General features: G+C 35.3%; 2 protein-coding genes across 4 annotated transcripts in view; both read left to right on the top strand.

The window, feature by feature from the left end:
- The window catches only part of LOC110829935 (glycine receptor subunit alpha-3), a 253,531-nt gene extending 237,901 nt beyond the window's left edge, over positions 1-15,630 (top strand). For 2 of the 3 annotated variants that reach the window (XM_022064165.2, XM_022064166.2), the window contains exons 6-11: positions 7,146-7,228; positions 7,315-7,449; positions 8,649-8,840; positions 11,128-11,196; positions 12,168-12,328; positions 12,934-15,630. In XM_022064165.2, coding sequence (XP_021919857.1) covers positions 7,146-7,228; positions 7,315-7,449; positions 8,649-8,840; positions 11,128-11,196; positions 12,168-12,328; positions 12,934-13,125 — 832 coding nt within the window. In that variant the 3' untranslated portion in view covers positions 13,126-15,630. The remainder of the gene's footprint in view (positions 1-7,145; positions 7,229-7,314; positions 7,450-8,648; positions 8,841-11,127; positions 11,197-12,167; positions 12,329-12,933) is intronic. The other variant, XM_087342853.1, reaches the window with a different exon arrangement.
- A 7,532-nt stretch (positions 15,631-23,162) lies between these two features.
- Myo95E (Myosin 95E) overlaps positions 23,163-25,615 on the top strand; it is a 105,816-nt gene continuing 103,363 nt past the window's right edge. The window contains exon 1 of the mRNA XM_087342686.1: positions 23,163-23,680. The gene's annotated coding sequence lies outside the window, so the exon portion shown is untranslated. The remainder of the gene's footprint in view (positions 23,681-25,615) is intronic.

The following is a 25,615-nucleotide window of genomic DNA, read 5'->3' as shown; positions in this document are numbered from 1 at the left end:
AATAAGCGATAGTAAAAGCCGATAGGGAATGGTCGTCTATCTTGGAAGTTGAGCGTGGGTTTATGTTCCCTTACTTTAAAAAAAAAACAAGTAGTTTGTCAGGAAACCGCACACAAGCATAAAAACTGAACACATTATTTTGCACGGCTTTACAAATTTATAGTAAAAGTTGGTTTCAGTTTATTTTTAGGGGTTAAAACCACTGTCATGTGCATAAAAGTTGTTTAAACATACAGAAAGCGAAGTATGTTAAATATTCAATTACAGGAAGAAACAGACATGGGTGGTCATCCAATTTTGGGGATGGGCGAAGGGTTGATAACCCATCATTGCAACAAAACCAGTATTTTACGAAGCTATATATTTGGCCTCGAAATTTGTGGGATTGTTTGGAAGAACCTTAGGATCGTGAAATGGACATGAAATTTCGAACACGGAATATCTATGTCTTTTAGGACAGGAGTAACAAGACAATTTGTGAGTTACATTTAGTGCGGAATGTACCAAAAATTGTATTGAAACGAAACTTTAATTCAAAAGCATGAAGGTTCTAGATCACTGTGGGTACCTAGGAGTAGATGTGATAAAAATATATTGGACCATAAATAAATGACAAGTGAAGAAGTCATGTGACACGGAATAAAACCTAACTGGTTCTAATGAAATATCGGATTTGATAAAAAGTGAGGCATTCATGAGAAGCTGAGCGAATGTTAGTTTCTCAAAGAGGACTCTGCTTCATGGTGTTAATTATGGGTATGAAACTTGGTTTATTACCGTAAGGGAAGAACATAGATTGAGGATATTTGAGAATATGGCGCTGAGGAGATTAATTTGATCTAAGAGATTAAAATTTCTATCGAGTAGTGTCATAATTTATGCTTCTCACAAGATATTATTATTAATAAAGTCTTCTCGGACTATCAGCCGTGTTAGATGGTGATTAATCACCGACGTTTCGAGGACCATCTCTGCCCTCATTTTCAAGGCTCTTTACTGTGTGGCTCGTAGCGCGAACAGTAAACAGCCTTGAAAATGAGGACAGAGATAGTCCTCGAAACGTCGGTGATTAATAACCATCTAACAAGGCTGATAGCCCGAGAAGACTTTATTAATGAAAGACACCGTGAAAGCTTCACATCAAGATATTATTAGTTTGATAACATTTAAGATAACGAGAAGAACAGGACGATGGAGATAAAAACTGCTTACATAGATTTTGTTGGAATATCTGACGACAACAGACTATCTGTACATCCTAGGCGTATAAAAGAATATAATATTAACAGAGGTCATAAAAAACAGGGTCTGTCGGCGTGATATGGATTCAACTGGCACAGTATCGGGTTATTATAACCACGGATTCTGATTTCATAAAAGACGAAGGCTTTAATGACCACCGGATTTTTCCTCTCGATAAGTACATTTATCCATAATGTAAGACGTTTTCATATTTTATTGTCCTATTGTCATTTGTAGGAATACAATGTGACTAATTTCACAATGGCTTTTTACATGGAGACTATGAAGTATTTTAAATGCAGTAGAAAATATGAAAAGGACTCAGAATTCCTTTGATGAGCATAATACCGAACGCTGTGTGACAGAATTACAGGGATACCTCCTGGACGACCATTCAACCACAGATGACAGTAAGGCCTTTTGTTAGGGATGTTACACGCCACTATGTGGAAACATTTATGCCGTATCCTCTTACGCTGTGACTCTTAAGTTCCTTCGAAATACTAAATGTGCGCATGGAAGCAAGGTACTGTGATTCATCATGCTTGTCGTTTCATTTACGATGCCTAAAAATAAAGTATAGGAATCCTAACTAAATACAAGAATTATAAATTAGTCCAGATTTCTCACTGTGTTTTACGGAGATAAACACTGGGCCGAACAAAAATAACTGTAAAAAAAATCGAGAGAAGTTCAGAGCAAAAGGTACCCACAGGTTTATATAGGAGGATGCTCTTTATGATTGTAACTAATTTTGACTGAGTAGTTCGAAAAAAAACTTGTATTACACGCCATTTTAAATAAAATCTGTGTACCGATTATTAACGAGATCGGAACTTACAGTATGGATAGATAAAGACAAACAACTTGACGTTTGTGTGACGTCACATTTATAGGAAACTGATAGCCATTGTACTAACGAAAAACGCACTTCATCTCAGAAAGTTAATAGCGCCAATAAAAATATAAATCTCTTTTGTCAATAAAACTGAATCTTAAAACACAGACGGAACTTTCACCTAACTCATTCTATGGACTTGATTTGAGCTGTTATCCAGAACTGAAACCTGAAACAGATGCTTTCAACAAGGCTTGGCAGCATCCCGCCGCGACCATTACGAACCGCTCGTAACGGTTGCTAATGCGCCATGTACTTTGCCCAGATCCATACCAGAGTTTTGTGCCATCATTTATTTTCACAAAGTTGATAAATTTCAATTTCATGCACTGCAGGACTTATATTGCACCGTTACTAATTAAAGCTACGTTCTCCTAACAATATTTAAAGTAACCACCCCAAGCATGAAATGTAATTTAAATATGAAATTTGCGGACGGACATACATATCTTGCCAGTACGCTTTCATTTTATGCATTACTTGTTAAAAACATAAATAACATACAGCCGTATAAGACAGGATGGACTTAATTTCTTCTTATTCTAACCTGACAAAAGAGCATCAGAGTAAGATACACAGTGAAATGAGCAATTCGCCTCCTGTGGTGCTGATGGTGGTAGTGGTGGCTTTTTCGTGTATAGAACGCGTAATCTGGTGCCCTGTTTATCCCTCACCTCCGTTTTACGGCATCTCGTCCACCATTCCCCAGTCCAGGCACTAATGTGCCACGGTGATACCTCCAGAATCACGGAGTTAAAGAAGATAGAGAATGGATTCCGGATTCTCTCGGCCCACGTTGAAGTTAGTAACAGACGTTGTTTGCACGAGTGTTAAAAGAGTAGTTTACTTTCCCTTTTACGCGTAATTTCACATTATATGTACTGGTAATTTAAAAACTGGCAACGATTTAAGACTTTTTATCGACTTTGCTACTTATATGTGTTAGTTGCGTGGATGCTGTAGTGGAAAGAAACCCCACACAAAGCACGTGTTAATAAAATTGGATTAGTATATATATTTTGAAAATTGATATCCATACATATATTTATTGAAAGAATAAATATGAAACTACACAAAACTACAATTTAATTTTGGGCATTTTACTTTTTCTGTCACAGATTACGACGACTGATAACACTACTGAGAAAGTATATGTAATAATTAAAATATATATGGAGAAAATTACATAACAAGAAACTTCATACTATGTAATCATCAACAAATATTACTAGATCATCAGATCAGAGGTGTGATATGAACGGTACATGTAGATCGTTGTTTTCCGTTAGTGGTTACGTGCCTGATACAAGGTGGATTGAAAATTGCTTACAGAAGCTATTAACTTTCTATTCTTCACTTTCGTGTGATTATTTCGTCAATTATTCTCTAAATTATTGGACGTTATAAACATGATATGCCTATAATATTTAGCGCGTCAGCGAAAAAATACTTTAATCGCCAAGAATATAAGTTTTGGTATTTGTAATAACCGTTTCGATCCCTTACAAGCCTTAGTTATGGCAAACTTGCAATGACTTAGCGTAATATGGTTAAAACTCTGTAGGTGTTAATAAGGCTAACCCTTTGGGTATTAAAAGGATACCACGCAGATGAATACTTGCGACATTATGCAGAAGGGAATAAACCAAACTGGTTTCGTTTTGGTTAGAATTTAGAAATTTTTTTTATTCCCATAGACGTCGTCACTTTCATTCATGACAAAATTATCGATCACACAGGGTGTCTAAGATATAGGTAAATTATTTGTTGATATTTCATTACAATTGTATTGATGTGAAAGAATTGCAAATTTTTTACTCTGGGTCTTGTAAATTCTTATTAAATAAAGTAAATTTTACTTAACAAATTTCTAGCTTTGTGGCCTGTTTATGGTATCACATTCGGTTAAAACAGACATGAATTATATCAGAACTTTCCTTTTCTGACTTACAAACCTTGTTTTGTAATTGACAGCTGAAAAGCAATGCTGTCTAGCAGTGTGTTTCATTCTGTGCTGAGTAGTGAAACCGTCGTACTAATCAGGAGAAACTCGGGTGCACAGTGTAAAGCTATAAAGTCTAGTGGTAACTATATGTACCATCTGCTTTAGCAACGAGTAATTCTTCCTTTTGTACACACAGTGTTTTTTTTATTTTTATATGACTATCAGAGCAAACAGCTATTATTTCCTTAAATACAATTAAGACATTTATCTGTGTAGTAGAGAGGCGATGTATTTTGTTTGAGGTAATATTACATTCAGACGCAGCCGTAAACTGTACTCAGATTTGTAACTGTCGCGTCTGCGTTATTTATATGCATTATATAATTATCATCACAGACAAGCAGTACCACTGTTTGTTTTCGACGCAAATGCAGTAAAAGGGACGTCTTTCCCTTCCCTTTGCCACATGTGTTGGGTTACCTCGCTCAGATCGATCTCGATTTATTGAATTTTCTCTCCACTTCCCCCAGTTTCCAGGTTTCTTTGCAAACAGTTGAACTCCCTTCTGACACCGAAAATAAACTTATTTAGTTTTGAAGCGTTTCTCGTCTGTATTTGCTCGTTACACTTACCCCACCCTTTTAGGAAAACACTCAACCTTCACCCATTTACTGTTAGTGCAAGAAGGAGTTAAGCTTATTTTAAAGAAGAATTGTAAGGCCTGCCGTTTAGCGTGTATAAAACAATTCTCGTACTTCTGTGGTTAGAGTGGCATGATGACTTTTGTAATCATTCCACAAAAGGCACTTGTATGAAAAAATCCATTAGACTTAAAAATACGTATGTAACTTTTAATTTAATATAATTTTCTAGAAGTATTTTTCCGTTAAATAAATAAGTTATGATGCTATAAAAATGGATAAATTAATTCAAAATGTTTGTCCGAGAGGGGCAATGTAATCCACAAGTATCACTTCGAGAAATGAATTTAGTAAGAATTCCTGGTGTCATTTTATTCCACGCCCGGGACTTACTGGACTGTTAACTTGATATATCTAGTTTTATCAGACAATAAACAAATAGTTTCGAGGTCCATCTCGAAGCCTGTTTCCATTGTTTGCATACTGCTGCTGTAACGTATCCAAACGCCTACTGCAATCTCCTTTTGCTCTCTCGGTGAGTGAAATTCTGTGTTCTTTGAGGATTGCAACTCCTTCAGCCGAAACCGTGTCTCTGTCGCTTCCTTCTTTATGCCCAATGTGCCGGAGAAGACGAATGTAAAGAATGTCGCTTCGTGAGACTTCGAATTCAGGTATAGGCCGCGATAGGTTTATTCCATACATTTTTCAGCTCATCATTCGCTTTAATTGTAGGTGTCGTGTGGAAAGGGGTCATTAAATAACCCAAGCATGAGTAAATCAAAGTTGTATTTATGACAGTGCTGTCAGACGTAGTCCTATCTTTCATTGAATCATGCGCATTTTAGAACGTTGTTGGCTTTTCATTACGGGCCTAGATTTTAAAGTAAAATTAACTCCATGGAGCAGAGTCCCTCTTGTCAAGCTAATAGTCGCTCAGCTAGTCAGTAAATATCCCGTGTTTTGTAGAATCCGAAGTTTCATCGCCGTTTTTACGAGAGCTCGCCTCTGGATTCTGTTCACGGCTACAATAATCTAATCAACAGCCTTACACACGCTTTTTCCAAGGTCCATCTTGATATCATCCTCCCACCTACGCCTATGTCTCCCAAGACGTCTATTCCCTCCAGGTTTACCGACCAATTTTGCATGAATTCCGCATCTCTTCGTGTATGCTGCATGTACCATTTACCTCGTTCTTCTTGATTTGGACATCCTAATAACATATGACAAGGATTATGAAGCATGACGTTTCTCAAAGTACATTTTCTTGATCATCAAGTCTCTTCTGTCATTGGTTATAAATTATATAATTTTTTTTCTTATTATTTTATCATAGATGACCATGGTCTTGCGTACGTCACAGCACATAGCAGCAATATTTATCCGCCTAGTTGTGTCTTCCCACGAGAGACTGAATGGTTAGAATACATTACTTAAATAAATTCCTGCCCCCCCCCCCCTCCTTCTCCTCTCCCTGTTGTGTGCGCTGGTTCTACCGTAAGTGACCATCAGGTTAAGTGCTGACACTTGGTTCATGTCCTTGTTCCTATAAACTGCGTTTACATTTCCATCTGTCGGAAGATTACGTTCTCCTTCTGACAGAATAAAAATCTGTATTATAAGAAGTATGTAAATAAGGAAGACATTAAATGTTATCCGTTAGACCATTAGATCGTTTAGAGCCTATAATTTTATATGCTTTGTAAACAGAAAATATTTCAGCGCTTTACAATATTTACGTCTGCACTAAATTTCAAAGTAAAGAATTAGGCCACTAACAAGCATCCAAAAAATAAATAAATAAACTTTGAATTTATATGTAAGTATGGAAATGTTACTTAGTTGTGTTGAAAACGTTAGGTTTCTGTCATGAAATTAGATTTAAAATATTTCTGTATCCCAAAGTTCTATTAAACTAATTAAATGTACATGTAAAGTGTATTAATAAGTTACGTTTTGCGGTTTTTAGAACTCGCTAATAATGTGTGTTGTCTGTTACCTTTCTCACTCCCACCAAAGCCATTGCATAGCTGTGATACGCAAGGCCAGAAAAAGTTTTTGGGCTTAAGTTGACAAGTTGATGTTAGCAAAAATTGCGTATCCTGTTCAAATCTGTTTTATTCTTGCGTAGAGTTTAAATGGATTATTTGAAGACTTCAAGATTGCTTTCATGGATAAATTTCTAAACGATACGATCAATAATTAATCTTCTCAGGCCTATGCATCGATTTCGTGCAACTGAATATATCACCAACCATCAAAATTTCATCACCTGTTTTAGTAATTAATGTTTTAATTATGACAGCAATAAAAGCTGAATGGTTTACGTCATTTGTTATCGTGCATTTTTGCTTTTTCTACGCTCTGATAATCGATTAGAATATTTCTGTGTTTTTCACTCTCTGTTCATTTGTTTCAGACTGAAACTGACGTTTTCCTGCATGATGGATCTTTCGAAATTCCCCCTTGACAGTCAAGTTTGTACAATGGAAGTCGCCAGCTGTAAGTGTTTAAACTGAGCGATGCTTTTGCTACTGACTGCCAGCGATGTGATGATGATTTCTTACGTCTTTTGTGCTCTGTTTTAGTCTCGAAAACAATTGAAGAGTTGAGTCTGGAATGGAAGACAATGAATCCCGTTATCATGGGAAAAGGTCTACGTATGCCCCAATTTGAAATAGTAAAGATCGCAGCTTCTGATTGTCAGGAGTCATTCCAAATCGGTGAGTGTCGTCCTCAGAAATCGTATCTAGCCGTACACTTACTGCAGTATTATTAATGGCGTCATATTGCGTGTTGCATAGATAAGTCTTATTCTCTCTTCTCTTCTGCTTTACTCTTCGTTCCGTGATTTGTTACCGTGATGTCACAAACATAAATTATGAAATACATTAACTTGCATCTTCTAAAATACGAGAAATCGTATTAATCTAACTGCTCTTAAATTTTCTCCGCTAATGCTAAAATTAGTATTTCTGTAGACAATGGAATGTGTGTGTGACCTATGGTACACTAATGATATAATTATCTGCCACAAGGAAAGTCTAGAAGTAAAGGTAATTTTAGTTTTCCTCAAATGTTATGACGGTAATAAACAACACTAATTTTCCCTCATCTGCACTTATGCCTACTTGGTTTTCATTGTCTTTTGAGTAGTGACAAATGCACCCAACGACCTGTAATCAAGTCTTTATAGCTAGAGGGAGTGAAAACTAGTAACAGTTATGAAATAATTACAGTGCAGTACGATAACTGTATGAATCGGTGGAAAGATTCAATGGGGAGGGGGAATAGGAGTTTGGATAATGTATTTTCTGGATGGCCATCGACTGTGAAGTGTATTGAGCTCAAGGACTAGATTTATTACTGTATCCGAGACAACCGAAGTTAACATTGATCAAAATTGCGTCTCAGATGAGCATCAATTGTGGAAACTATGTCCAATCAAAAATATATTATCCTTACAGAATGTAGACAGTTGGTGGGCCGTTGAAAAGTAAGGAAAAAATAAGAAAATAAGATAGGTTCAAAAAGATGGCTGTCTTCTGGGTTTTTGCGCGCTGTTTAGTCAGGTAGAAGTTCACCGACGTTTCAGAGGTGCTTGCTAATTCCAATATCAGAGCTATGAATAAGCCACGCTACAAGAATCGGTTAGAGGTTTGGGAACCAGCCTGACAAGGTGGAACTTTGGCCACCATGTGAATAAATTTGACAAATATATTTTAAAAAACAAGTAAAATTATACTGTTGTACTTTTAATACTCAGGTTTTTTATATGTGAAACGGGAAGATAAAATGTAATATGAAAGGGAGCAATCACTCCCCGAATTTAAGAGGAGACATTATGTAATCTAATTTATAACCGATGAGAATAATTATATGACTCTGGGCCCAGTTTTCTGACTAGTGAACTGTTTTACAGGTAATTACAGTTGTTTGGTCGCAGAGTTTCACTTGAGTCGCTCAGTGGGCTTTCATCTGGTACAGAGTTACCTGCCAACCATCCTCATAGTTGTTATTTCATGGGTCTCCTTCTGGATGGACGTGGATTCAGTACCTGGTCGCACCACCCTGGGAGTTACCACTCTGCTCGCAGTATCTTCCCAGTCGTCAGGTAAACGACAGAGCTGAGACACTGACCAATCAAACCCAATCTTGGTTTCTGCCCTCTCAAATGTATGAGCACAAAATCATTGAAACTGGACAAATTTTAGTGAGTTTAAAACATTTAAATGCCAGTTTAATTAGATCTTTACGTTGTTTCAAATGTGTAGCCTCCAGTCAGTAGTCACATCGGACTCATAAATATATAAAATAAAATTGTGCCTGTGGCAAGGAACCATGCCATAAAGGCGTATGGGGAAATGAAAGTAAAGCTCCAAGCATTCTGAACCTTGGTAACAAAGGTAAGTAGTCAGTTCACACGCTCATGCTGCTGTATTCCCCATTGCAGTCCACCACCAATTCCGCCCTTGTTCACGCGGCTGCGTATAGAGGTCTGCACTGGCCGGCTTCGGGCTTGGTTCACGATAACGGTGCTCAAAAGTCAAATATAATACCTAGGGTTTTCTCGTGCCTTCTTTTTCTTCTTCTTCTTCTTCTTCTTCTTCTTTTTTTTTTTTTTCTTCCAAACAATTCACATCAACTTGATTTTCTCGGGGATTTTCGTAGATGCCCCTCCAACAAATAGTCCGAGATAATACCTTACAAATCTGGCATCCGATATCGTTTACCGTTCCTAAAACGCCAAGAAAATCTGAAACGTTCAAGAGCATCGTTATATAATTCATTCCAGGATTACTGCCACTTATACACTAAAAGAAGCGTGTTACTAACACAATAGTCAGGGGAAATTTTAAAGAGATCGGCCTTCATTCGAGCTGGAATTAAATGAAGTCGTGGTAAGGTGGGGGAAACTTCGGGCTTGAAGTGGGTGGAGCCGAATGGTCCCCGAGCCGGGCCGGGAAACATTTTAAAATTAAAATGCTCTAAGAAAAACAAAGATCACCTATTGAAGTTCCTGTTGTGTATTTTCTCCCAAACAACTTACTTCATCTCTTATATGTATACAAGTTACTTGCCTTAGCGTTTTTTAATTACCTAACATTAACTTTTTAAATAATTGCTCCCAACAGTAGAATGAATATTCCACGTATCCTAAAGCAAGTCTTAGAATTAGGATATGAAGTTCCACAGATGGTTTTGTTTTCACCAACATCGAGCCTTCCGATTGTTACCAAAGAGTTGCAGATATTCACAAACGTAAAGTGATATTACCCTAGACACATTCCCACACTCGTGTGTGCGTGTCATTTTCTTCAGTTGGAGGTATTGGGCGACTGCAACTTGAAAGGACGCGTAGTGGCTGAAACAGTAGCTTAACTGACACCACACACTTCGCTTTGAAATTCTGGAGTGTCAGATTGCCTCTTTCTATGTAAAGCTGGCCGAAAGTAGTTTACAAATACAAACTTCGGCATGTGGGTCTGAAATGTTTCGTGATGTGAATCACTAAGTACGCCTGCTACACGTCATTTAGATGATTTGCACAACAGAGAAGTCGGAGAAGTTGCCGCACCAGCACGGCGAGCAGCACTACCAACATCCGAACAACACAGAAGCATTAAATTATTTTATATTCAATATCAGGATACACAGATTTGAATTAATAAAGTGATTTTAGACTATTAAACTAAACATGTTTAAAAAAAACAACAGTTATATGTATGCATATGTCTTAACAATGTAACCATTTTATTTTCTTTTACACGTTATTTTAATTATAATCCATTTGAAATATAGTAGGAAGGGCTTCTTGGATGGGGAATCGGCAATTATCATGACAATATGAAGTGGAAATATGGTTACGTGTTGTTGTGGGATTTGAATATTTAATCACACGGTCTCCATTAAGATAGGACATACATATTGTCTTGGGTATGAAACGTTGCTTGAACTAGATATAAATGGAGCAATAATGTGTCTCAGAAACAGAAAGTATCTTCCCTGTGACTCTGCATATAATATTCTGTCAGTGCTCAACTAGAGACAGTTCGTCTGCTCTTTCTTTCCTTAAAGAAACTGATGGAGGGTATCGAGTGTTAATTTATAAGAGTTTTGTCACACATACACACTTCAAACTTGTTATAAATTACTTAATTTTGCCTCTTCATACAGCCGCTTATTTTCAAGTATGTTATTTACTGCTTAAGTCAGAATTCGCTGACTCTAGCTTTATGATGAATGTATAGACTGGTATTACATGATGTTTGTTGCACTTTGAGCATTACAAAGAGTTCTAATGTATGTATTCTGGTGTAAAGTGCTTTGCTTGTAAAAGTTAAAACTGTATCATATCAAGATTTAAAGCTTAACTGTCAGTTAAATGTTAACTGCTTTAGGGATCCAGAGTGGACTACCACAAGTGAGCTACGTGAAGGCCATTGATGTGTGGATGGGGACCTGCACTGGTGAGTTTCATGAGAATAAAATAGAAATGTAAGGCACATAGTTAATAATAAAATATTACTTCCCTAAGAAAGTTATGTCCACTTTTAGTTATAATATTTTGAGACTTTTAATGATTTTGTATCAACTATAATGGACAAATTATAAGATTTTAATTAACTATGCTCTCAAAGGAACATGTAAGGAAGAAAGCTTGTAATAGTTGATTTTAAGCTAGTATATCAACATGTTTCTGAATAAACTAGCAAAAGCCATTAAAAATCCCATCTATTTTTTTCTTCCATTCCTTATTTCTCCCTTTGTAGCTTGACCAAATTTTGAAACACGTGCTTGGTGCCAAGTGCCAAGTTTAAAAGGTATGTCTGCCAAGAACACGGACCAAGAGAGCTGGCAGAAAGTTTTATGAAGCAAACCTGTCAGAAACAGAGTAGTGACTTTCTACAAGGGAAACTGACTTATAGTGATACCTGGCAACAGCACTGTACCCCAACAGTCATGAGAGCATGGCAGCAATGTAACTTATGCAGTCTAAGCCATGGCAACTCTCTTCTGAGAAACTATCTGGGAACAAATGCCCCACAGACACAAAGGTTATTGATCTCAAACACTTTTAATATCACTGAAGTCATTCACAAAGGTCAAAGATCAAATTATTGCAAATACACTGGAATTTTTACGCTGTGTAAGCATTTCTCAAATTGCTTACATCAGTGGAAGCACGTTGTTCGCTATGTCACAAATTTATTTTGACACAGTTGTGTATCAGTTTGAGTGACCTCAAATCATCACTGAATTCTGAACATTAGTGTGAACTTCCAACAGTGAACTAGTGTCTTTAAAGTGATCATTTGTATACGTTCAGTACCCCCAATCCCTTCCCAAGAGAATCCACAATATATTCGTTATGTCAGAATTAATTGTGTTTCTTTCTATTAGTTCTGTCTTTATGTACTCAAGTATATATTTGTTCCAGCGTTTGTTTTCTGTGCTCTTCTGGAATTTACATTCGTGAATTACATGTGGCGCAAACAGCCAGTTGAGGTGTTTGATAAGAAGAAGTCCCCAGAAGCTGTCAATGGAAAAGCAGTAGATCAAAGCCCAGAAGAGCCTGACTCAGCTGTTGCAGTTACTGTGGTAACAACTCTCTCTCTCTCTCTCTCTCTCTCTCTCTCTCTCTCTCTCTCTCTCCGGTTTAAGAATATTTGTACATTTTCTGGTACCCTTTACGGGTCCCCAACTTTTCAGTTGGCTCGATCTATGGACATTCGGTAGGACTCCTTGGACGAGGGATCGACCCGTTGCAAGGCCTCTACCTGTACACAGGACAGCACAACACAGAAAAACATCCATGACTTGAGTGGGATTTGAACACACGGTCCCAGCAACCAAGCGGCACAAGACCCGCGCTACAGACCGAGCGGCCACTGTGGACCCCAAAAAAATTATTTCTTAAAACTACATATATTTCCTTAGCTAAAATATTTTAATTCTGCCTACAGAATTAAACTAAGATGGTTGTCTTCTGAGTTCTAGTGATGTGTAGTCTGGTGTACTGATGTTTCAGAGGTACTTTGACGACGATGCAGGCAGCAAGGACCTTTGAAACGTTGGTAAACTTCTACCAGACTACATGGCACTACAAGCCAGAAAACAGCCATCTTCATCTCAAAAATTAATACAAAATATTAGGAATGATAGCACCGTCATTAGTTCTTTGTTTCTTTCTTGTTTCATTCCAGAAGAAATGCGCAAGAGCAGATGATTCTATGCTTGGCTGTGAACCAAGGACAACTCACAACATGTGTGCAGGCAGTGAAACACTGCCCAAAAATAAGATTAGAGCTCGCCGTATTGATGAGCTCTCTCGGTTCTGCTTCCCCCTTACATTTGCTGTATTTAATCTCTTCTATTGGTCATACTACCTCTCCTAACTTGAACGTAAGAGCACAACCACAATTTCATCTCGAGCAACCATCATGGCTACCAAGACTACTCATATCTTCTCTGTAGAGTTTGGGTTGAAAACAAAGAAATTGCTATGGAAAATATTGTACTGAAGGGTGGTAACAACTGCAGAGCTGAAATATATATAATGGTTTAGCTCACGCTATTCTTCCACTAAATGTAATAAAGATGCATATATTATCACTCTATTGGAATTAAATGAAGTCTACACATATTTTCAAACCACTGCAGCTTATTAAAACTCAAAAGAAATAAACTGAATAAATAACATTGTAACTTATAAATTTGAAAGAAAGACAATATACAATGGGTTTTATAAAAAATAAATTTTGCAAACATGTATATCAAATTTGGCATTTTGATTTTATACAGAATTAGCTTTAAAAAGTTATGAAACATACGTAATGTAATGTAATAGCTGACTCTGAGTCAAACAATCAAAATCAAGCAACCAGTCAGGTCAAAGAACCTAATAAATATGATGCAAGAATAATATAAATTATATTAAAGTACTGGTAATTGTCTTCAAATGTGTAAACTGGTTTTTGAAGAATAGGAGTATTCAAGCTGATTGCTTATAATAAAAATTGACATATATTATCTCCTTAAAAAACCAGAATTTATGAATGCATGGATATAAAATGAGAAAGGTGTAAGCATTAAAATAAAAGACTAATTTCAAGTCTAAAATTAGCAGTAGCTGTGAAAGTTAGTATGATTTCCCATCATTACTTTTCATACTGCCCATTCAGGATGGACACAGTGAACTGATTATAGGTGCAGGTAATATTTCAGCTCCTTTTGTTTACTCATTTGAATACCTTATAAACAACTGTATGGAATTCTGTATCTGAAATGTTATCATCGCATAATAATAAAAATCACTAATCAAAAGAGTGAGTAAATTATAACGTAAAATATCTTTTTTGTATTGTCAAGGTTCATGTGTTAAGAATTGTGAGAATGCCTATAAGAACAGTTTCATTAATTTTTAAATAGCGGTAGCTAAGATCGTTTTCTATTGCAACCAAACATATTCTGAATGTTCCATCTTACTACAGAAGAAGTGCCTGAAAAAATTTGAGTCCTTTGACATTTTAAGATAGGTCACAGCATTATTCTACAATCTGCCAGAAATTTTTGTCACATTTATTTTAAGGCTGAGATGCTAGGGTAACTAAAAGTGGGAAGTATACAAAAATGATTGAACTCATTGTCAGATTCATTACATCATCCTTAATTATGTAAAAATACTTATAGAAACTGGTCCACACATTGTTGTGTTACATTTGTGTTTTGTTGCTCTCCAAAATGAACTTGTATTGCTTGAACCGGTTCAGATGTAATGTACTTTACATACACTTCAAATTTTACAAGTAAATTCAGTACAGTCAGGGATAATAGATAGCTATTTTCCTCTGTTCAGTATTCATGTTACAATTTTATTATTAATATTATTATTATTCTAACTTTGAGATGATATTCTTGTATGCCAAGTAAAGTGGCAAACATTTTTAACTGTAAGTATCATTACTAAGGAAATTTAGTCTCATTTTAGACCAAAGATAGCAATGATTAAACCTCGACACAGAGTTAAGTTTATAATTATCACAGTGGACATGCAATAATGTCTGTTGTCATTCGTAGCTTTTATGGGGAAGGGTATTAAGAATACTGAAACACTTAAAATAACCTTCGTGGCTGTTAGTAAATAAATATGGAATGAACCATCAGAACAATTTTACATGTTTGACTGTTCAGTAAACTTAGATCTATTATAATTCCACACTAATCTTATAACATCCTTTCCTTGGAGAACATTAAGTACTTCTTGGCAGGTTTTCATTATTTCTTGCCAAGTTCTTTTCATGCCTTCCACTTTCTAAACCTATCCTCTATAAAAGAACTAAATGTTCACAACTCCATTATCAATATGACCCTAGATATTTTACCAGTAGACAAGACACTGGCATGAAAACGGCTAATCCGAGTCCTTAGATGGTTGTATATGCTCAATATGATTCTGATTTCTCATTATTATAAGTACCTGGATGCTTTTCAAAATGGTGCACAACATTGTAACAACACTGATGCAAGTTTCTTTCTGTATCTGAAATGTATTGAAATTGTACAGAAACTGCTGAGATACTACTTAGAAACACTTCAGAGAAAGGATTTTAGATGTTTGTTTACCAGTTCCCATGAAAATACACAAAATTTAGACATGTTTGTGACCACATAGCTTGCAACATGTATACACTTATATATCACTTTTTATAGCAGTATAGTTGCAGGTTTTAATTTATTTTTTCAGTGCTTTTAATTGTGTGTTAATTTGGTTATTATACTTAAAGTATGTTGATGAGATGATTAATGATAGGTAGTCTAATATGTAGATGACTGTGTGACTGCTTCAGACTCTAGAGCATAAACATTAAGGTAGTGAAAGTTCCCCCCCCCCCCCCCCCCCCCCCACCAAAGTCTCAGCATAATGGCTAATTTTATTCTTGGAAGTATTGCAATTCTTTATTTTATATCCATCTGACAGATATCTTGACCAATCACTTGTAGTATCACTTCAAAATATGATGCTGATGTTATGAAAAAGTTTTAAAACCCAAGCCAATCCTCTACTCTTAGTACCTTCTTCTTCTTCTTCTTCTTCTCTTGCACTACAGCCCTTGGTGGGCTCTGGCATCCTGAACAATATGTCCCCATCTCTTCCTATCTTGAGCTACCTTCTTCCAGTTGCACACTTTCATCTTTCTCATATCTTCCTCTATCACATCAATCTACCTTCCCCTTGGTCTTCCGTTAGGTCTTGTTCCCCACAATTTCTGGTTTAATACCAAATGTGGCATTCTATCCTCTCCCTTTCTGACCACATGACTCTCCCATCTTAACCGTTGCGATTTAATATATCTCGTAACGTGCTCATGATGGATCAATTCTTCTAACTCTGCATTATATCTAATTCTATATGATCCATCATTATTCTTTAGGAGGCCAAAGTTTTTCCGTAGAATTTTCCTTTCAAAGCACATTAACTTGCTTTCTACTTGAGATGTGAGTTTCCAAGATTCTGGTCTGTACTCTTAGTACCATCACAAGTTTATTTCCACATCTAGTTCCTTATTCTATATAATTCCTCATCCACAAGCATCCAGGTCTTTATTTCATATTCCACTTCCTTTTCCCTGAAGCTTTTACAATGTAAGGAGCACACACTGTAGTGGTCATGTCTTTACTCAGTAACATTACATTGTTAATTGTTGTTTCCTTGGTAGGTGTGGACACAAAACTTTCTGTAGCAGTTATTTTGAAACTGTCAAGAAACAAATTTGCTGAAATGTGTGGATGTATAATTTCAAAGTGTTAGTAAATTAAGTATCTGGTTCTGGACTTATCTTGACAATTTCAGACTTTGTCAGATATGTTAATAAATGTTTAGTTGGATAGGATTATAAAGGTTGTGATATTTGTGCCAAATGTTTAATTATATGACATTGCATTTTAAAGACAAGACATTGGAGGTGAGATTCAGTCTATTCTTGTATGCAGTAATCTTGCCACGTTATCTGGTAGCAGTTCTAAAACTTTGCTATCAAGTTTGTTTAATTGTTAATTACAAAATTTATGAACATAAAAATAGTTAGAAATATTTTTGAGGAAATTTAAATACTGCATTGTCACAAAAGTGTGCTGTAATTCAGTCATTCATGTTCCAAACTATAAAGAACCATCAAGCATGACAGTAGAATATTGTTTCATGTACTGCATATATTTTGTGGTCACTTGAATATTGTGTTTGGAGGTTATTTTGTATCATGAAAATCGTTAAAGTTTAAAAGTCAAAAAATAATTAAATTAGAAGTTTGTATGAATATTGTGTTTGGAGGTTATTTTACATTGTGAAAATCATTGAAGTTTAAAAGTCGAAAAATAATTAAATTAGAAGTTTATATGAATATTGTGTTTGGAGGTTATTTTACATTGTGAAAATCATTACAGTTTAAAAGTCAAAAATAATTAAATTAGAAGTTTGTATGAAAACAAAGTAATGTTTTTCTTAGACTTAACTGTAATTTCATCAGAAGGTTTATGTAGAGCATATACTTTAAATTATAGACACTGCTTTTTTCTTTTTGGTAATACAGAACAGTACAGAGTACCAACACCTTTTTACTTACAACAAAAAGTCTGTTGCTAAAGATGTGAAAAGAACAAATATTACAGGCTCAGGTAAGGATAAATAATAGAATCTGGCCATGACAACCCTATCACTTGGGGTATCAGAATCTGCCCTGTGAGTACTTGGCCTCAGAAAAGGATAATACACCCTTATATAGATGTGCAGGGGTCAGCAAGGTCATCATAAAATGTCACTGGGGGTATAAGAAACAAGCCAACTAGCCAATTAGTATTAATTTGTAGTTGTACCTCAATTCTAATTTTAATTAAATCCAAATACACTATAGCGTACACTGTGTAATGATATAATTCACACTGAGAAATTATTTCCCATATGGTTTATGTAGAAGTGCTACTCAGTTAAGGAGTCTGACAAAAGAATTATAATATGTTGAATGCAACACTAAATTTTTAAAATTGTTTATCTCGTGCCAAAACCATTATTGGATTTTAGGTTGCTTATACTTGTTGTATATCATATCACTAAAAATATCAGTACTTGAGGGGCTGGGAGCACTTTTCTTCGGGAGGGCAGATTAGTAACTGCCATGGCTTAAGCATAGCATCTTGACATGATGTCACTCCTCCTTGGCACATCTGATTTTATTCTTATGGCAAATTTTGGTAGTTGAAGGTTAGCAATTGCAAATTTACATAACAAAGTATATGTGGTTATCTGTAATACAGAAATATCTGAAGATGAGAACCAGATTGGGATAAGTTTTTATGTTAAATTCACAGTTAAATAGAAAGTTAGCAAATCAACAAATCCAAGCATTGAAATATAAAAGCTTTAATTCATTATTCATATTTACTATGCTGGTATTCAGAACAAAGAAGTAACAAGTATTCTACTGATACTTGTGTCTTTTTTCTCATTAATGGACAAAATTTCAGAAACTGATAACTGAATTTGCACAGGTGCTAGTGGACACATCACCATGAAAAACATGTTATGCTAGCATACATGCAGCAGTGGAGTGGAGATTTATTCAAGAATGTAGCTGTGGATACCAGTGTCCTGGGTAGTCAGTATGATAAGAGAATTGTAAATCTTACATTTTTGTGTTTTTGAATGCTTTTGTGGGAAGTTCTTAGTTCCTTATCCTAGTATATTTTGATGTGAAGAAAGAACATTTTCACTTGAAAAATGTAATGTTTATATGTAAAACATATTGCCTTCTTGCTTGAAATGGCATTATGCAGCTCTGCAGAATGCAAGGGAGAGTTATATCAAAGTAGATACTTTCTACAACAACAAAAATATAGAATCAAAAGAATTTGAAGTTGCAGTCATAGTCATAACTAGTGTTACATAAGAATCTCAAATTGGGTCAAGAGTCTGATAACATTTTATCAGTTTTATTCAGCTGAATCTGTTTCGGGAGAAATTAATCAAGTCTTCACATTTAAACTACTGATTTCCACTGACAAGAAACTACATACTCTTAACCCTTTCTGCACTTCATACAATAGACCATAATAGAATTTAATATTTACTGTCTCATTTGGCAAGCAAATCATAGTGTATAAAGAGCATTCAAATTAACCAGGCTCATGGTGTTAGGGCAGAATGAATTTAAGTTACAAGGAAAAGGATTGAAGAGAATTAATTCTATCTATTGTACGTATTTAATAACTTTAAAAAAATATTTTCTCAGAAAAATAAAATAACTTTGATATTGGATACAATGTTATTTGAAAACCATTAACCTTACATTTTCTGGTCTACCAGGGCCATCATCAGGGATATACACATTTTTACTAAAAAATGTACTGCTGCTTAATTAAGGAATAGCGTTACTATGGTAGAATATAGTTAATAATATTTATAAATTTTAGGCAAATGTAAACAGTGAAAAGTAATTTTCTGATTATTATATGAAAAAACCTTGGCAGACTTCAGAATAATATGGTTGAGAATATTATATTATGTTATATGTTTTATGTGATTTTATATGATTTTTCTTTTGAATGTTTATAGTTTTCCATAGCACTTCCCACGTCATTATTTCTTATAGGCAGTGGAGCTGATTGTATATGGTCAGTTTTGTTTTGAGTAAGGAGATTCTTGGAAATCTAGAGTGGCAGACTTTACGTTCTGTCTGGCTTTAATATTATGTAATTAATCTGTTTCTAGAAAGGCAAACTCTGTACCTTACATTTTTGTGGGACTTGCATTCCATCATTACCTTTTGGCTATGCCACCTGTTTTTGACATCACTATTTAACACCTAACACTAATGACTAAAAATTATAGTTTATTTTTCATTCAGTGAGAAATACTGTAAGGGAATTGGAAAGTAACATTGTTTTAATGATACTCCTCAGTGTATTGTAATGTTTATAACATTCAGTTACAATGTGCATAGATATAAAGTAATATGATTTTTTAAAATTTTATTTATTTTTTTACTAGAGTGCCAATAAGTGTTAAATAAGAACATCAGATGTAATTTCCCTGGGCTTATAGAAACCCCATTAAAGGCTACTGTTTATCCCAGATTCTGTTAATGACTTCTATGGACAGTGCATTCTTACTAACCAAGCCTACATTCAACAACCATGAGCTAACTTCAAAATTACTTTAGATACCAACACATTTCCTCTTATATTTTGTTTCACTTCAAATTAATTTACCTCATGTATACTGCACAACTGATTTGTAAAAATATGAGACACTTTCCTTCACTGTCAAATACGAACATCATAAATATTTTTCATGTATTTTCCACCAGTAATTTGTATGACTTCTAATCATTGAAGCCTATATTATTTAATCATAGACTAATGTCAGAATTACTGTAGCTACCGGCACATTTCCTTTACATTATATGATGTGCAGTGATACATCACTTTACACAAATATATTAAATATTTTATCCCATTAGCAACTGTGAAATACATAAAATACTGTAAATATTTTTTTCTAAATGTAGTTTATAATATGTGTGAATTTTGTGGTACAAAATGTAAATTGTGTCTGGATATATTCACTAACACTTTAATAACTGGTTACATGCTTAAATTTAACTATAGTATTTTGAACATTTGTTGCTTCTGTAATTCTTTGCACTCAATATTTGAAGCCCAATGATTTAAGTGTTTCATATAAATATATATTTCCATGGGAAATATTGAGAATGAATATACTTCTGGTCTTCAAAATAATTCCATAAACTTCAGTTTTTTTAAATTATTCTCTAGGTGACATTTTTAATGATCGGCTCGCAGAATGCGGATCGGTTAACGGAAAATGCGGGTACTACTCAGCGGGAATTGAGCTGTAACAAGTGATCTAGTGTTTACAGACATGGCTGTGCACTATGCACTACACAGAGGTGGAAATGTTAATCAGTGCCATGTACCATACTTTGGGCTAACCTTATTTGCATACTGATTCATTAAAGTATTTAATCTATACTTTGTTATGATATTATTAAGGATTATCTTTCCTGATGTAAAACACAATAAATAAAAAAATAAGTGGTTTTAATATCAATATTTTTATGAATCAAAGAAACATGGCCCTTCATATGCACTAAAAGATTAGGTGTAACAGAAACACTGGTATTGCTGCCAGCTCAGTCCTTCCAGTGTTGTTGTTGTTATAATAAAATGTCATGTAATGATCATCTCATATTAAATATGTTTCATGTTCAAATTTATGTGAAAGTACACCACGATGGACATAACTGCACACCTGAATATACAGACCTATATCTTTTTAAATTGCTACTAAATAAATACTGCTTAATTTGTACAAGGAGGTAAACACACACGTGCGCTTTTGTGTTGGAAACTGCAGAGTTACGAAAATGTTGATATTTAGTATTTTGAAAGCATTTGTTTTGAATATGAAGGGAGAAAATGGATTGTAATGCATATAACTGTCAATGATGTTGTGTTAACATGTTTCACTGTTCATTACATTTCTTGTGTATGAATACTACTTGAAGGTGATCACTGAAGACCTACATATTGTCACAAAATTAATGTTGGTGGGCTTGAATGTTTTGTGATATAAATATTTGTCACACTGTAACATATGTACTCAGTGTTTCATGAATAATCCCAGTGATTAATGTAGTTTTGTTTGCCCCTGTTCCCAAATAAATAAATCACTATTTATTGTATAAACAAATTAAACATTTACTTTTATTTTAGTTAATTAAGACTCCCCCATACCATGGTTAACTATATGATTAAGTTGAGTATAATGTAGACTTATCTTGAACTTTTTATTTCTCTAGCATCAATTTTGGACTTATTTGCTTCAGCTACTGGCAATAATTTGCTTGATATGTAATATAGCATGTAGTCATAATGAGAAAAGTGGTTCCAGCCCAAAGTTATTAAAGGTTTACCATGCCTGCCCTGAACTATTAGAAATATGGAAGAAGAACACACAGTCAATTTACTACATTAAGAACACAGTAAAAATTAATAAAGTAAAGTAAAGTTTGTCCCACTATACGCCATGTAGGCGCTTGGGGGGAGTGGAGGTATAGCTCCTCTCTTCCTTGACCTCGGCACTAGATGGGGGTGAGTGGTCAGCATCACGCCCCGGCCGGCTTTACCCCCGGGAAAGGACCCCGGTACCCATTGTAGAGGAGGCTGGGTGGGCCCCAGAGCCGGTCTGGACGCAGAGACTAGAAGAAAAATCCTCTGCCCCCATGTTCCTTCATTTATCAGCAGATACAGAAGCTGTCCAAGATGAAAAGTGATACCTGTATTCCTTGAAACATATCTTTTATAAACTCCTGCCTTTCTGGGGTGATTTTAATCCCATAAAATTGCTGAAAGAACTCAGTTTCATAAACCTTTTTATCATTTGTACCCTCTGCACAAAGATACCAAGTTTAATGCCTTCATTTCAAAACTGTCAATGTATGTAAAGAATTGACTTCAATTTGTTTCACCAGTAACTTTCCTTATACATGACATTGTTTAAAGTTCTAATTCTGGATGAGATTTGCTTCAGACCAACTACAGATTGTGTTTGTGGAATTACAATTCATACATTTTAAATAACATCAGATGTTAAACAATTTGTTTCAATACTGATATGCATTGTGTCTGGAATTGAACTGAAACCCACTTGCAAAACAGTTTGTAATCCCTGCATTATTTCCATATAGCGTGGAATATAACACAACTTAAATAATCTTTATAAGTCAATTAAATTGTGATATATCAAAATATGAACATAAACCATTTGTGACTGAATAGAAACTGGATGGAAACAGACAGGAATGAAGACCACTGAACAAAGGGGCTTTATATATAAGAAAATTACTACTGTGAAGCAAAAAATTCTTTTAAAACATGTTCCATGTTGTCTGGCAGAAGAAACTGACCGAAGAGTCAGAGGACCTTACTGCCTTCACCATCAGATCAAACGTTAAGGTCGAATAACAGTTATCCTTGTTACCGCCTGAGGCACTGCTATTAAAACTGCTGTTATGTTTACCGCCCCCCGACGGATGGCAGCACAATATAAATAAACAGCCAAGCCAAACTAAAGCGCGACTATATCAAACAATTCGCCTGTGATAAGTTGAATGAAAATAATTTAGCATAATGAACATTGCTTTTCTTCTTATTAAACGGCCAATGATTTTGTCCCTCATTAGAAGTCAAGGGTGGAAGCAACTAGTTGGACAAGTTTCCCTATAGTGCTGCCATCTACCATCTACACGGCAATAAGAAATTACGTGTGTGTGTGTGTGTGTGTGTGTCGTTAGATCTATATATATCCCCTGCCAGTTTGTGAAATTGCGTATATAGAAAGTAACAACTGGAGTTGAGCAAAGTGAAACATACTACGAATAAGTTTGGTTGTTTGTTAAAAAAAAAAATTGTTCGCGAATAGAACTTACTATCAGCAGGAAAGAGCAATTCCGATTCTTTGTTTTGTTGGGAGGAAGTACGTGTCCAAAACATGTTCCTTATCGACATCTATTATGCGTAATAGACACTTTGTGTTGCGATACCGAACAATCGATACTTCTATCGCTGAACTCGATTTGCAATCTCAAAGTGATTGCTGGCGCGATCTATACACACGATATATGTAGTAATTACGACAGTTGTGCAGTATTCTACGTGATGGCGCTGATATTGAAATCTGTTTTGTACAGTTCAACATGGCTGAATTGGGGTTGAAGATGTTGGAAGATTATTCCTGAAATTGTGCAAGAAATTATGAGACACAAGTGCATAGCTGTGATAAATGTGTGTCTCAACGGATTTAATGTGTGTATCTTCTCTTCGTGAACATGGATAGAGCCGGGATCCTAAGAATTTAGGAAACCGGAGAAAGATTGGGTAAGTGTTTTTCCTGCTATGTATTGTAATCCTTTCTGCTATTATCTGTCAAATTTCGACCAATCACACCGTCTTGTGTTTTTCACGGCCGTGACAGTGAGGCTCCCACGCGAAGTACTTCTAAGTGTCTGCTCATTGACTATCTGTATCGTAGTAGTGTGTTTTGAAAATTGAAATTAACTCAAAAACTATTTCCTAATATGCGAAAGAGGTGTTCTTTCAAAAAGCAAAAGATGCCCTGTATGGGCATTCCTAATCGGTGATAAATAATGTCTTATTAATGATGATGATGATGATTCCAGTAATAAGTGTGAGAAAAGGCAGAATTTGGAATAGAATGTTCTGAAAAGCTTAATTTATGTCCTTTATGAAATGTCATTTTTCAGAATACCATTCCATTAATCCATAAAGGAACGACGTATTCTTCCTGTTCGGCGTTCATATTTGTGTTTATTTAATAGCTTTGTTGATGACAGCGTAAGATCTTCGAGCTCAGTTCGAATTTATTTTATTATGAGTTATCGTATTGAAGTGTTTGCGTTTCTGTACGAAATAAGGCAATGTTATATATTATTCTTAATTCTTTCCAGAAGGAAACAAGCGTCTTGAACACATATATGCCTATGCGTCATCTGAACATTTTTCGGGTTTCAAAAATCTCTATTTACTAAATGTTATGAATTTCCCTCCGGCCTTGATATTTTTTTAAGGTTACAGAATATGTATACACAGTGTTTCATTTGAAATTAAGCTTTAACTTCAACAGTATTTGTAAGCTTTGGTGACAACAACATGACGAGACGAACTATTTTATTATTATTATTATTTGTTAGGAAATTACAAAACATTTTGGTATGTTGCGTGCGACTTTGCTAAGTGTTTCTGGGTCAATGTCGGCAAAAGTTTGCCAGTGTTGTGTTTAATGAGTAACAACAAACGATTTCTGTGCGAAGTAATGTTCGAGAATGAGCACTTGTTCTGCTTCTGAATACCATGTTTCCTACTGGCATGAGCGGCGGCCTAGGGACAAGGGTGACCTTGACTGGACTGTCACGGAGAAGGTTGGGAGAGGGTAATGAATTTTTGTGCAATGGTCGTGATTGTGTAGTTGCGTTTTAAATGGTACGTTCTGTAGTTTCAAGTGCATGTTCTATTCACAATAGGGCGATCAGATTTTGAAACAACAAAAAGTGGGGAAAGAGCACTTGATCCCAGAAAGTAAAGAGTGAAACAGTGACATATTGGCCTTGCGCACTATAACAGTCTTTTAATATAAAGCATACAGAAAAATATGAAACGGTGTCAGTGGTGGGGGCATACAATAAATTGCGTCTGAGTAACTCGCTGACTTCAAGCAAATTTTCCTCATATTGATTTGACGTGGATCTAAAATGCATTTTGATATAATTCCTAACATTTGAAATGCTTACACGAAAGAGATAAACTCCTTGAAAGCAGGACATGTGGTTGATGTTCTAAAAGTAAACATTTTTCAGTTTTTTTTTAATTTTTGTGATGTAGAATTGCAGCTCTGATTTTGTTATCGTATATTTTACAGAACGGGGATATCTTTCATGAGCATTATTGAGTGCAGTTGATTGAATACTAGAGTTATCACGTAAACGGAAGAAACAGTCTTTGCTTAAGTACGCTTACCAATTAATTACTTTGAATTGCTCAGAAAAGACAAGGTAAATTATCATGTCTCGTTACGAGAATTCAGGACAGAACCAGAATTTAAGGACAGCTAATGAATCATTCAAAAATGTGACAAAATGGGGACGACATTAACAAGTCAGACATTCGTAACGAAATCAAGAGCAAGTTAAATTCAGAGAATGCTTGTTATTATTCAGTCCAGGCTGTTGCCCTTCCGTCTCATAAAAAACACTCATGGTTATAATAGGCGGAAGTGTTATTTTGCCAGTTGGTTGC

This window comes from Zootermopsis nevadensis, unplaced genomic scaffold (assembly GCF_977971745.1).
Source record: "Zootermopsis nevadensis isolate Lab colony 2312 unplaced genomic scaffold, Znev_1.0 Znev_ptg000001l, whole genome shotgun sequence".
Classification (NCBI taxonomy): Eukaryota; Metazoa; Arthropoda; class Insecta; order Blattodea; family Termopsidae; genus Zootermopsis; species Zootermopsis nevadensis.
The sequence above is the reverse complement of the archived record's forward strand: the minus strand, read 5'-3'. Positions and strand labels throughout refer to the sequence as shown.